The sequence below is a fragment of the Mirounga angustirostris genome, unplaced genomic scaffold (assembly GCF_029215605.1).
Source record: "Mirounga angustirostris isolate CCGP_5_RB_7025 unplaced genomic scaffold, mMirAng1.0.hap1 SCAF_10, whole genome shotgun sequence".
Taxonomy (NCBI): domain Eukaryota; kingdom Metazoa; phylum Chordata; class Mammalia; order Carnivora; family Phocidae; genus Mirounga; species Mirounga angustirostris.
Genome location: NW_026991718.1, coordinates 56,665,007 through 56,678,041, shown reverse-complemented (window position 1 = coordinate 56,678,041; position 13,035 = coordinate 56,665,007). Strand labels below are relative to the sequence as shown.

The following is a 13,035-nucleotide window of genomic DNA, read 5'->3' as shown; positions in this document are numbered from 1 at the left end:
AGAACATACTCACTAAAGACGGGTGGAGGAAGAACCTGCCCAGGAGAGCCCAGAGCTAATAGAAGGAGTAGGGAGGAATCTAAAAGACCAGGAAGGAAGTGGACCACCCTGTCCAGGGGAGAAGCTGGGATTACCAGGGAAATGAGCTATTTTGCATCATTAAGTGCAACCGATGTGTGAGGTGGGCAGGATTGGCCAGGAATCCAGTTGTGTGAGGGCAGATTCCAGATTAGTGTTAAGGGGGACTTGGCTTAACAGAGAAAGCTTCAAAGGATATAAATTTAATACTTGTGTCTCTGCCTCACTCATTTCAAAAACACCAAAACAAGCAAACAAACAAAAAACAAATCCAACTTTTTTTAAAGCATGAGTTTCCTCTCTTCTCTTGATGGAGTTTTCCCTTGGCTCCTCTCCCCAATTTACTTGTGTTTATTCTTGGTAATTAAAATGAGGATTGGCTTTTAAGATAAGTTGAAAATTTCCCTCTGTCCCCATTCAACCCAGCCTTCACACACACACACACACACACACACACACATAGGCACGCTCACCAGCAATCTTGAAAAGTCATGCCTAGGCCAAGCCCTACTGAATTTATAGAGTTCCAACTTATTCTTAGGTGTAGGAGCGACACTAACCAACTCAGGCCAAGGTTGTGAATGAATGAAATGTGAGGAGCTTAATCAGTGTAGACTGCCAATGTGAACTTCTGCTATTTAAAACGTTTGCTTCAACTCGTCATTTAATCTTTCTTTGTGAGATAAATTAATCATTTAAACAATTCAGACCTAAAATAAACATGTAGCAGATAATCTAAATTTAGATAGAAAATGTGTTATCTGATTGGAAGTGGAATGTAACCAGTCTCTGGATTCAAAACATTTTATTTCTATTTTCTGGGCTATATCACCATGTTGGCGGGGAGCTCTTAGACCCATTCTGAATATTTTCAGATGGAAGAGGCAGTGTGCAGGGAAGGAATCTACAATCTGAGGAGACCAGAGATACCCTTAAGAAAGTCATATGGACACTGATATGAGGAATTCTTAATCTCAGGAAAAAAACTGAGGGTTGCTGGAGTGGTGGGGGGTGGGAGGGGTGGGGTGGCTGGGTGATGGAGACTGGGGAGGCTATGTGCTATGGTGAGCGCTGTGAATTGTGTAAGACTGTTGAATCACAGACCTGTACCTCTGAAATAAATAATACATTATATGTTAAAAAAAAAAAAAAAAGAAGAAGATTGCAGGAGGGGAAGAATGAAGGGGGGGAAATAGGAGGGGGAGATGAACCATGAGAGACTATGGACTCTGAGAAACAAACTGAGGGTTCTAGAGGGGAGGGGGGTGGGGGAGTGGGTTAGTCTGGTGATGAGTATTAAAGAGGGCATGTACTGAATGGAGCACTGGGTGTTATAGGCAAACAATGAATCATGGAACACTACATCAAAAACTAATGATGTAATGTATGGTGATTAACATAACATAATAATAAAAAGAAAAAAGAAAGTCATATGGAAGAAGAAGGCAAGTATTTTAAGTGCAAGCATGTGTATGGTTGTTTTTCTTCTTCTCCTTCTTCTCCTTCTTCTTCTTTTTTTTTTTTGGAAAGTAAAAAATTATCATAATGATGACCAAAACGGAGCCCAGCTCCATAAAGAATGATAAATAAACAATAAACGAATGAATAAATAAATGAAATCTGTTTCCTCTGAATCTCTTTGATTGGTCAAATTTGGATGCCAAGTTTAAATTTCCAGGTCTCTCCTGGCTGGTGGTCTGCTCAGAAGCTGCACTCTGTTAATCCCTACTCTGTGTAGCTCACCTTGTAAGAAATCCAGAAATCTGTGTCACCCAACCACATTTCCTCTAAAACCCAAATGACCACCTGGCAGCCTGCCACCTGAGTTTTCCTCCCCACTAGCTGGGACCTCCAAATGACTGCTAAATCCAAATGTGTTGATCTCCTTCCACCCAGCTGAGCCACGCAAGTTTCCATGAAACTACAAAACTAAGAAACCCTTTCTGCCACTTGACAACAAGAAAGTAAAATCACAGATGCAATAAAAGGGAGCACTATAAACCAGCAAATGAAAACAGAAACATCAAGCATAATGAGAAGAGTGAAATTAGGCCTGGGGCGCAGTCACACAGGCCTGTCACATTCCTTATTGGCAAAAAGACTGGCTGAAGACCAGATCCACCTCTTGGAATCGCCGAAAGGTGAGGCTGGGGAGAAGGCCCAGAAGCACATCCTCAGCTCTCAGGATACGCCCAATGCCATGCTGGAGAGAATCTTAAAATATCTTTCATTCAAGCTGCCAATTCCAAACGTTGGAAGTGTTCTTTGTTTTCCTCGGCAGAAGGCTTTCACTTCCCCAGCAGCTCTTGTCACCCTTCCCGGGAGTGAGCTCTCAGGACAGGGTGCACCCCAGAGGCTCTCACACACACTAAAGGGCCCTTAGTGACATCCCCTGGGTAGGAAAGAGCAAGTACCTCTGAAGCCTCGGGGGGATGGGCTCAGTATTCTCTTCCTCAGCGAGGAGGTTTTCTGAAATCAATCCTTCTTGTCCCTGTAATTAAAACACAAGCAGGAGGCTGGTTCTAGTTTCCTCATAAATAAACTGAAAATAATGAAATGTTAGGAACTGCCATTGACTGCCAAGTTTTATGGTTGTCCCCTGATTACTTTGGTACAACACAAATGTATGCATGTCTAAAATAATTATTTGATAACGGTGGGCATAGTTCCTACAATAATTAAGAACTTTAATCATGTATTGAAATATAGAAAAAGAGCTTGATAAATGTGTGCCCTCCTACCTAACTAGGTAAGCAAAAGGATGCTGACTTTGTGTATTTTGCCGCTTACATGAATATTTATCATGAGCAGAGACTGGCCTGGCAAAAACAATTATGGAGAGTGGAAAGCCTGACGGGCCTATAAAACTGCGGTGTCATTCCTCAAAAGAGGCTGCAACCATCCTTTGGGGCCTGGGGTGGGGAGGGCATCAAGCCACAGGATAAAAGAAGGTAAACACTTGGGATGCTTCAATTTTACTGTATTTAAGGGTGTAGGGAGCACATTAGGTTTATATCAGAAATAAACATGGCAGTATGATAAAACAGAATGCAAATTTCTCAATATCACAAAGACATTTTGAGCTGGGACTTACGGCTACAGGGGCTTGCACAGGTTCCCCTTCATCTTAGGTGTTCTTTGTGCGACCACTGGTGAAGTGCTCATGTAGTATCAGGAAGCGATGACTCACCAAATACAAAAGGAGGCTTTTCTGATGTGCAAGTTTACTCTAGATTAGATTGGATACATTTCATATCATGTATAAAAATATGAATAATAGGAATATTTTTTAAAAGATTTTATTTATTTATTTGAGAGAGAGAGAGAGAGAGCACAAAGCAGGGGGAGTGGCAGGTGGAGAGGGAGAAACAGACTCCCTGCTGATCAGGGAGCCCAATGTGGGGCTCAATCTCAGGACCCTGGAATCATGACCTGAGCTGAAGGCAGACGCTTAATGACTGAGCCACCCAGGTGCCTCTGAATAATAGGAATCTTAAAGCACCTTCTAGATAGCAGGTCCTGAATGGGAGGCAATTTTGCACTCCCCACCTGCACCCCATGGGGTACATTTGTCAATGTCGGAGTAGGGGGTGACATTACTGTCATCTAGTGCTCAACATCCTACAATGCACAGGACAGCCCCCCAAAACAAAGGATTTCCCAGCCTACAATGTCAATGGTGCTGAGGTTAGGAAAACCTGCTCCAGCCAACGTGTCTATACACACACAGAAAACAGGTGGTCAGAAGGTCAAAGTCAGGCCGAGGGGGTCAGGGCCGGCAGAAAGCCTACGAAGGCAGGCTCAGGGCAAGGGAACAAGGTATGTCCATCTGTACCAGGGCGGGAGACAAAAACGCAACCTCTGAGACATGGCTTTAGCTAGCTGCTGGGCCAGAGAGAATAGAGAAGCCTGGATTTAGAATTCAGGCCATAAATGGAGCTGTGATGTGGTGTTTGAAGACATGCTTTTTCGGGACTGTGGAAGTCGCTGTACACCTTTGATCAGAAATTTGCCACCTCCTCCAGGAAGCTGCCTTAAGCCTCCAAATGCAACTGACACCCCCGCTCAGTGCTCGGGCTATAAATGTGAGGCCTTTATTACCTTACCAACCACGACATTCTGCCATTGGTTCCCAGAGTGAGCTGTGAGCTCCTCGAAGACAAGACTTGGGCCTTTTCAAGTATTTCTTTTTGGTTCATGGTATCATAGAACAAAACAATACCCGTAAAATAGTTGTTTAATTGACATCAATGCTGTAGTCTCCTCCCAATATTAGAAATGCGGCCTGCACACATGTGAATAAAACACATTAAATGGAAAGGAAAAAAGGAAGTGATCTAGTCTTTTCATCTGGGAAGATCATTTAGCAAAATCTTCAAAGACCTGTTTATACTTCTTTTTTGATGTTAACCATCTGTCTGACTGCCTTCCCCCGCTTCTTTAGCCTTTTTAGCATTTTCCAGTAGTAGTGCAGTTCATCTTGAAATTTCACGGGTGCACCTCATAAAAGGGTCACAGTCTTGGTTAATGTTGTTTTAGACACAAATGCCTGAAATCCGAGTAGAGAGCAGTCTGCCTTCTCTACACAACTAAGAATAAAAATAAATTAAAGCTCTATAATTCATTAATTTGCTAATAACTTTTCCCTGTAAAAAGTAGTTTGACTCTGTTCAGCTTTAATTAGAATAAAAAATTCATTTAGGCTTTCTCCTTCCTCTTCATATTTAAAATGAGTCATTCTGTAGACTGAGAAGGAATGAAGCATTTTGGGGATAAAAGGCAATTTTCCACGTTAAAGTACTCTGGGACGGTTCAGTACCTTCCTGTTCTTTAAATTCCCAAGATGTAAGAAACACATCTCAAGCAATCCAAACATCGTCAACTCCACTTACAAAACAAATCAAAGGATTATTCTTCACCTTATAAAATCACTTTTCAAGCCAAGAGTCAACCCAAGATTGCTTTCATTCAGCAGCCCTTACTCTCAAACCCATTCAAATTCAGATGGTATTTACACATCTTTTCAGGAACCCCAAGAACTTTCTAAGAGCTAAGAAGGAATGATGAATGAACCCAACCCTTCATTTTGCAGGTGAGGAAACAGGCTCAGAAGTCAATATGAACTCTCAAAGCTGCATAATGGTAACAGCTAGGACTTATCAAGGGCCCACGGCTTCTCACATCTTTATCACTTCCACCAGGTGTCTGAGCCGCCATTATATCTTGCTGGCCCGGTGGAGGAGTCCTGCTTGTACCCTCCCTCCTGGGCACTCCCCGCCCCACAAAGGCCACTCCACACAGCAGCCAGAGGGATGCATCTGTAACAGAGGGAAAACTATGTCACTCCTTTGCTCAGAAACTTCCAATGTCTTCCCCCCTCTCTCACGTAAAAACCAATCCTCACATGGTCTATGGGGCCTATTTTATTGGTAATTATTTATCTCTTCTGTCGAAGCACCCAACACTCTTCACATACTTCACCTGGGACTTTTTCCTTGCAGTTCCCTCCACCAGAAACCTCTTCTTCCAGACTTCCAAAGGACTCCCTCCCCCTTCCCTTTCTTCAGGGGTCTCATCAAACATCACTTTACCAGAGGTGGCTTCCCGGCCCACCCCTATGTAAATAACACCACTCCACCTCCTATCTCTCTCTCCCACCTTACTTTCTTTCCTATTTTTTTGTATTTTATGGCCTGACATATTATGTATTTTTTTGTTGATGGACTGCCTTTCCCCACTAGAAGTTCAACAGACAAAATCCCTGCTGGATCCCCAGTGCCTGGTACATGGCAGGCACTGAGCATTTTTGCAGAGTGAGTGCTACTATGTGCCAGGTACTATTCTAAGGAAGGTCCAAGAACCCATTTACTTCATCTTCCCAACAAGAAGCCCCTAGCATCAGCACTGTCATCTCTGGCTCACAGGTGAAGAAATTAAGGCACAGAAAAGCTTAGACACTTGTCCAAGATCACTCAGCTAGTAAACTGTAGAGACAGGATCTGAACCCAGGGCACAGGCTCTTTAACCACCAAGATGTATTGTCACACTTAACTAATGAAATGACTTCGATGGTTTTTCCCTGTACCAGACTCTCAGAAACCGAGATATATCCAAGTGGGCTTTCAAAATGTCCATGGTTTCTTATCACTGCCTATCTATTTTAAACAATCACTAAGGTGTGATTTTGAGCTAAGACTTGCAAACAAGATAAAAAATGTGAACCACAACTGTGTTGCATTTGAGTCTCTACTTCAGAGCACACAAAGGACAGGACTGTGGCATACAGATGTGTGCAGATAATTCTCCCTACTGGACTGAGGTTACTACGATTAGCTCTGGTCCATAAGGGGAAAGCTAAGACACAAAAGCTGCAGTGATGCTCCAGGCCACACAGCCAGCAGCACTGGCCAGAAGGGAGCCTGTGAGGGCCCCTCTGGGACTGCAGCATGTCACACATGCTCCCTGCTTATTAGTGTAAAACACCCTGGTGATTCATGCAATGGAATGTTTAAACCAAGATGTCACCTAATAGAGGGTATGTTGATACAGCTTTATCTAAGAAGTTACATAATCGGGTGCCTGGGTGGCTCAGTCGTTAAGCGTCTGCCTTTTTCGGCTCAGGTCACGATCCCAGGGTCCTGGGATCGAGTCCCGCATGGGCTCCCTGCTCCTTGGGAGCCTGCTTCTCCCTCTGCCTCTCTCTCTCTCTCTCTCTCTGTCTCTCATGAATAAATAAATAAAATCTTAAAAAAAAAAAATACCAAAAAGGAATTTGTGCCTTGGACAAAAAGAGGGGTGTACCCCTGGGAATTACTCCACAAAGGATATAAGGAGTTTCCCAGTGAGAAACTTATTGGCCCACACTGAGCAGGTGACCTGTGAAAAACAGGGCCCAGTGGGGGCTGAGGACTCACTGGGAGCAGTTCCGCTTGGTAATACATAGCCAGCCCCTGTCCTGGAGAGCCTCCAGGGTCGCCCAGGCCTGCCCATCAGTCCACAAGGGAGAGAGAGGCCTATTCTGTATCTAGCCTCCTGGGATTAAAAAAAAAAAAAAGTCCTTACCCTGAGTCCTCTCTGCCTCTTGCTTTCGGGTCAAATATTTATTTACGCAAATCTAGAGCCCTCTCATTATCCTTCTACCCTAGAGGGCCGAACGAATCTTCTCCTCCACTTTGTTGGAATTTTCTGAAAGAAATCTGGAGCTCTGGAATACCGTCCCCACCCTCCAGTCCTCCCTCGACCTCGGCCTCCACCGTCCCCAGGACGTGACAGAAGGAAGGAGGTTGGCTGGAAGGGAGGGGCGAAGGTGTCACAAGCACCTGTCACCTGGCAGGCCCTGGTCCTTACTTCCCCAGCCCCCAGAGCCGCCGCCCTCCCGCACGCCCCGGCTGCGACTGGCCCGTCCCTCCCCCTTTCAGCCTCCCACCACCTTCCAATGGCCGAGGGGCAGGGCAAGCTGAGCAAGCCGCGGCAGCCCAGCCCGGTCCCCGCCCCGTTCCCGGTTCCCGAGCCGGGCCCCGGCGGCCTTTAAATGCCTCCCAGGGCCAGCGCGACGCGGCCCTCGTCACCTTTCTGCCTCGGGAGGCGACAGCAGCACCCCGAGGAAGAAAGCAGCCCCGACTCGCCAGCGCCGGTGCCGGCAGCGGCGGCCACCTCCGACCTCCCGACCCGCGCCGCCCTCCCGCTCCTTCCCCCTCCACCCCCCCCAGCCTGCCGGGTCGGCGCCTGGCCCCAGGCGTGCGCGCGCGTGCGCGCCCGAGTGTGTGTGTGGTGTGTGCGCGCGCCGGGCCAGCCTCGGACCCGCGCCCCCGCCCGGCGCAGGACCGCCCCGGGATCCCCGCCCGCGCGCCGCGTCCCACGTCCCCCGCCGCCGCCGCCGCCGCCGCCGGGCCGCCAGCCGTGCACCCCGGCGCGCCGTGCACGAAGATGGCGGGATCGGTGGCCGACAGCGATACCGCGGTGGTGAGTGCGGAGGGGTGCACGCGAGGCGCCCCTTTCCCGCGGCCCCGCACGCCGCCGCCTGCTCAGCCTGGCTGCGGCGTAGACGAGGCTGAGGCCCAGCCCGGCGCCCCCCGCGTGGGAAGGCGCCCGGTACCTGTTAGCGAGCGCCGGCTGTGAGCGGCCGGCCTGGGGGGCAGGCGGGTGCCCCGGGTGCACCGGAGAGAGGGTGCATGGGGGCGGACGGTGGCGTGGGGGTGACCGACTGCCCCCGCGGTGCCATGCAGCCGGCGGCCAGGTGTGTGCACGTTGCACGTGTGAGTGTGCGCTTGTGCGAGTGTGTCTGGGGCGCGCGCCCCGCGGCCGCCTCCGACGTCCCGGGGATTCCCCCTTGGAAATGGGTCTGGCCCTCGGGCCCCCGAGAGAAGTTGAGAGCGGCCCTGCACCCCAGCCATGTCCCTCAGGACAGGCCTGGGCGACTGCGGGTCCAGAAGCGGTTGCGGTTGAAGAGGGGCCTCCCCTCCTCCGACGCGGGGCTCTGGCTCCCCGGCGTGCCTCGACCTGGATTTTGATCTAGATCTGAAGGTCTGGGGATCTTCAGAAGCTGAGCTACCGGGTGGAAAGGACGGGTTTTGTTCCCGGGCTTTATGAGGTTATTCAGTGGGCTGTGAGGTGGCAGCATCTGCAGGCACTGCCTGTGTCCGGTGAAGGCTGCTGGATTCAGCCAGATCTGTATAGGTGCTTCCCCACTCCCTCCCCTTCTCCTCCCAGCCCCCACGCCCCCTAAAACTAGAGCCTCTGGAAAGCCAATCTGTGTGCTGCTATTTTTAGAAACTAGATGATGGGCATTTAAACAACTCCTTGGGCTCTCCAGTTCAAGCCGACGTGTACTTCCCACGCCTGGTAAGTGATTTCGTTCTGGGCTCTGTGTCTCTGCCTGCACCCTTTTCCTTTCTAATTGCATTTTCTGATGGGTCAGGTCCTCAGGATCTGAGGGCTTGGCTCTGCCGGGACAGGCGGTACACTTCCTGTTTCTCCTGTCCTCCTTTGCAGATAGTTCCATTTTGTGGGCATATTAAAGGTGGCATGAGACCAGGCAAGAAGGTGTTGGTGATGGGCATTGTAGACCTCAACCCAGAGAGGTAAGCCAGAGAGTCCTTGTGGCCCCCAAAGCTTATCAGGCAGTTACAAGGCCCTGCCCACTCTTGTTGTGGTTGCTTGCTCCCCCTCTTCTCCCTGTGGCCAGTGTTGGTAGTTGGAAGTGCCAAGAAAGTACCACGTTCCCATGAAAAGAATGTGTATGAATCCCAGCCATCATTTCTCCAGACAGCTATTTATATCAGAGATTATAAATATAGGCCCACATCATTTTCTCTTTGACCCTTGAGGAAGCCAAAGGATTTTTTTTAAGGGTTTTTAAACCTGGTGCTTGGAGCAAGATCTACCAATATAAATGACAAGCAAATATTACAAGATATTATTTCCTCTGGTCAGTTTCTGGGGCTGTTTTTGAGAATTCTGAAACGGATTAAGACACAGATGTGTGGGTGGTTTGGGGTATGTGAAATCCCTAATGTTAGTCATGTTCAACTCCACCGAAGTTCTTACCACAGCCTCCTTTCGGTATTAAAATACCTGGCTTGGGGGCGCCTGGGTGGCTCAGTCGTTAAGGGTCTGCCTTTGGCTCAGGTCATGATCCCAGGGTCCTGGGATCGAGCCCCGAATCTGGCTCCTGGCTCAGCGGGAAGCCTGCTTCTCCCTCTCCCACTCCCCCTGCTTGTGTTCCCTCTCTAGTTGTGTCTCTCTCTGTCAAATAAATAAATTCTTAAAGAAAATTTTAAAAATAAAATAAACAAAATACCTGGCTTGACTGTAATCCTCCTCCTCCATACATAGTCTAATCTCCTGTGTAAAGAGTAGTGGCCCATTCAAAGCAAACAAACCCCAAGGAGAAAGAGGAACTGTGGGAGCCTGGGTCAATGATAGCCAAACCCAGAATAAATGAAACGATGTTCTTTTCAGCTTTGCCATCAGCTTGACCTGTGGTGACTCCGAAGACCCTCCCGCCGATGTGGCCATTGAACTCAAAGCTGTGTTCACAGACCGGCAACTACTCAGAAATTCTTGTATATCTGGCGAAAGAGGTGAAGAACAGTCCACAATCCCTTACTTTCCATTCATCCCAGACCAGCCATTCAGGGTGAGTACCTCGAACGCTTCCACTGTAGCCACTGGCGGGGTGATGGTGCTCTGCTCCTCCGGCGTACGCCAAGAATGCTTTAAGCAGCCAGAATTTTTGCACGTCTAGGAAATTTGTCACCTGATAGTGACAAAAAGAAGAATGATCAAAAGAGCTCTGTTTGCTGATACGAACTAATACCATAGTAGCTCTTGGCTCTGTTTAGCCGTAGATTTAGTAAATAAACCCATGTCCAGATTGTTAAGAATAAATACTTTTCTATGTAGTACTCAACCTAGTACTAGGCACATAATCTATACCTGTCCCAAAATATCTTGATTGATTATTAAATAATAAGTGCTAGAAATTTCCTCATTTTTTTTCAACCTATAAGGAGCCCTAAACCTTATTAGTGGTGACTTTTTTTAAGAACAATAGTGATAATCTTTTTTTCTCTTGTTACTTTTGCTAATGAGGTCTGGTCCTTGTGTCTCCCTCTGGGTTAAGAAGCCTCAGTCTGTTTTATTGTCACCGGCTGTGTGGCTGACAAATTCCTTCCCTTGGGCCCAGATGGGTATAACTTGGCTCTCCACCATCTAGTGGGCAGGAAGCACAACCCAAACTTCCCATCCAGCCAAGCAACATTAGTAGCACCTTCCTTATGAAGGACAGTGCCAAGTAAGAGATGCAGGTAATGTGGGTAATGTGTTAGGAAAGGATTTATTGAAATACCAGGCCTGGTGAAGTTGTCTGTATTACACCTGTTAACATCCATTACAATAATAACAGCTCAGTGAGAAGCTCCGTGTTGCATATAAGCCTAATAAAGCACAACTACCCTTAACCTGTTGCTCTTCATCTAGACATTTACAAGGGCCTTATAAAGAAGTAATAATTTTTCTTCTCATCATAACATGTGGTGGGGGCGGAATAAGAATCCATGACTTTTAGTCAGTGATAGAATTGAGATTGTTGCCCTTCTAATCATAGTCTGGAGAAGGTCCCGGTACATATTACCCATGCCCTCCGCCCTTCTCTAGAATGATAATGGCCCCTTAGGCTCCTCTTGACTATGACAGTTTCTTTCTTTCTTTCTTTTTTTTTTTTTTTTGACTGTGACAGTTTCTTAATGATGAATCTTAATGCGTAGCTCATGAGTATGAGTAACCAGAGCTTCTGTCTGCCAAGAGGAATATAATGCTCCCCAACAACCAAACTGAAGTGAAATCGGCCCTTCTTGGTGATATAATTTTAGTAATAATATGAATTAAATGTGACTAATATCACATATGAAGTCTCTTCTTACATGGTGGCCACCAATGCTTTTAATAAATACATAGCACAGAACCAGTGATTAAAATCTATGGTGAATTCCTTAAGGAAAAGAGGAAGAAAAAGCTTTTACCATATGGAATCAGCATTTGTGTTTGGCTTAACAAAGCCTTGTTAATTACACATCCTTGATCCAATGGTAATTACTTTGTAACCTTCTCTCTGCTTTAGTGTTTACCATGGTTGTGTGCCTAGACTGTTATTACATGCTACTAAGTGGGTGCCAGTTTATCTCTGCGAGGGTCTCCTCTGAGGGTGGGGTAGGTTCAGGGGATGACCGTGGAGGCCTTAAGTGCCATATAAATAAATCTGTGCTGCTTTACGTTACTTCCCGGAGTACAAAGAGAATGGAGAAGTGGTCAAGCATGAACAATTAAAATCTTTAAAGGATATTGAAGAGTGAAGAACAATGGTTCACAAGGTGTGTTCCTCATTCCAGCAATAGCAGCATCGTGTTAGAACGTGATGGAAATGCAGATTCTTAGATCTGACCCTTGACCTACTAAATCAAAAATTTTGGGGGGGGTGGCATCCAGCAGCCTGTGTTGTACTTCTGTATGATTCCAGGGTTTGAGAACCACTGAAGATGTTGCCTTTCTCTAAACTGAAGGACTGTGTGTTTGTTCTCCCTATCAGGGTTCACTGAAATTGTGAATTGAGCTTATGATTTTGTTTCTTCCAGGTGGAAATTCTCTGTGAGCACCCACGCTTCAGAGTGTTTGTGGATGGACACCAACTTTTTGATTTCTACCACCGCATTCAGACGTTATCTGCAATCGACACCATAAAGATAAATGGGGACCTCCAGATCACTAAGCTTGGTTGATGCTGTTTAAACCACCTCTGTTTCAAATAGGATCAGGTGCCACAACTGTCTGACTGTGGGTCTGGAAGAAGTGTCCTAGCCAGATCTGGAGACTTAAAAAGAAAACAAAAACAAAAAGCAGGCTTCACTGTCTCTTCTTTCTGTGCAGTTTAAACCCAAAACGACAACTTCAAACTGTGGTTTGCCCTTAGGAAGCTGTCAGAACAAAGACACCGAGCCATTATTTCCAGAACAAAGTAATACATTTATGCTGGATTTTATTCAGACTAAACTGACATGGATTTGTGATAATTTGTGATTTGGTAGCAAGTTATTCATCTTTTCAAAGCAAGGGGATACTTAGAAACAAAAGTGCTTAAGACTTACCACCACCGCCAACAAAGATGGTACACCGAGATCAACTCATTTCTGCACTGAAGTGAAGTGTGTAGCACAACCAACATTTTAGTCAGGGTATTTACATAGAATGTAGGTTGTTCAAGGTTTGGTTGGTTTTGTTTTGGATTTATTCTTGGTTTTTGGTTTTTGCACAGCATAACGTTAATTCAGATTTTTAAAGCTTTCTCGTAGTTATTTATTTATACTCAATGTACGTATTAGAGAATGATTAATGTCTCAAAAACAGCAAGTTACGAACTTTTGAATGTACAGATATCTTAGGTCCAAAGGGGAAGATTACATA

At 46.5% G+C, this 13,035-nt stretch overlaps 1 protein-coding gene across 1 annotated transcript; it reads left to right on the top strand.

Annotated features, from left to right (window-relative positions):
- The first annotated feature begins 7,602 nt into the window (after positions 1-7,602).
- On the top strand, positions 7,603-12,644 carry LGALSL (galectin like). The gene is made up of 5 exons (XM_045884899.3): positions 7,603-8,040; positions 8,848-8,919; positions 9,070-9,158; positions 10,039-10,216; positions 12,210-12,644. Exons 1-5 carry the CDS (start codon positions 8,005-8,007, stop codon positions 12,351-12,353), a joined length of 519 nt encoding a protein of 172 aa, XP_045740855.1. The 5' UTR covers positions 7,603-8,004; the 3' UTR covers positions 12,354-12,644.
- Positions 12,645-13,035: the final 391 nt, after the last annotated feature.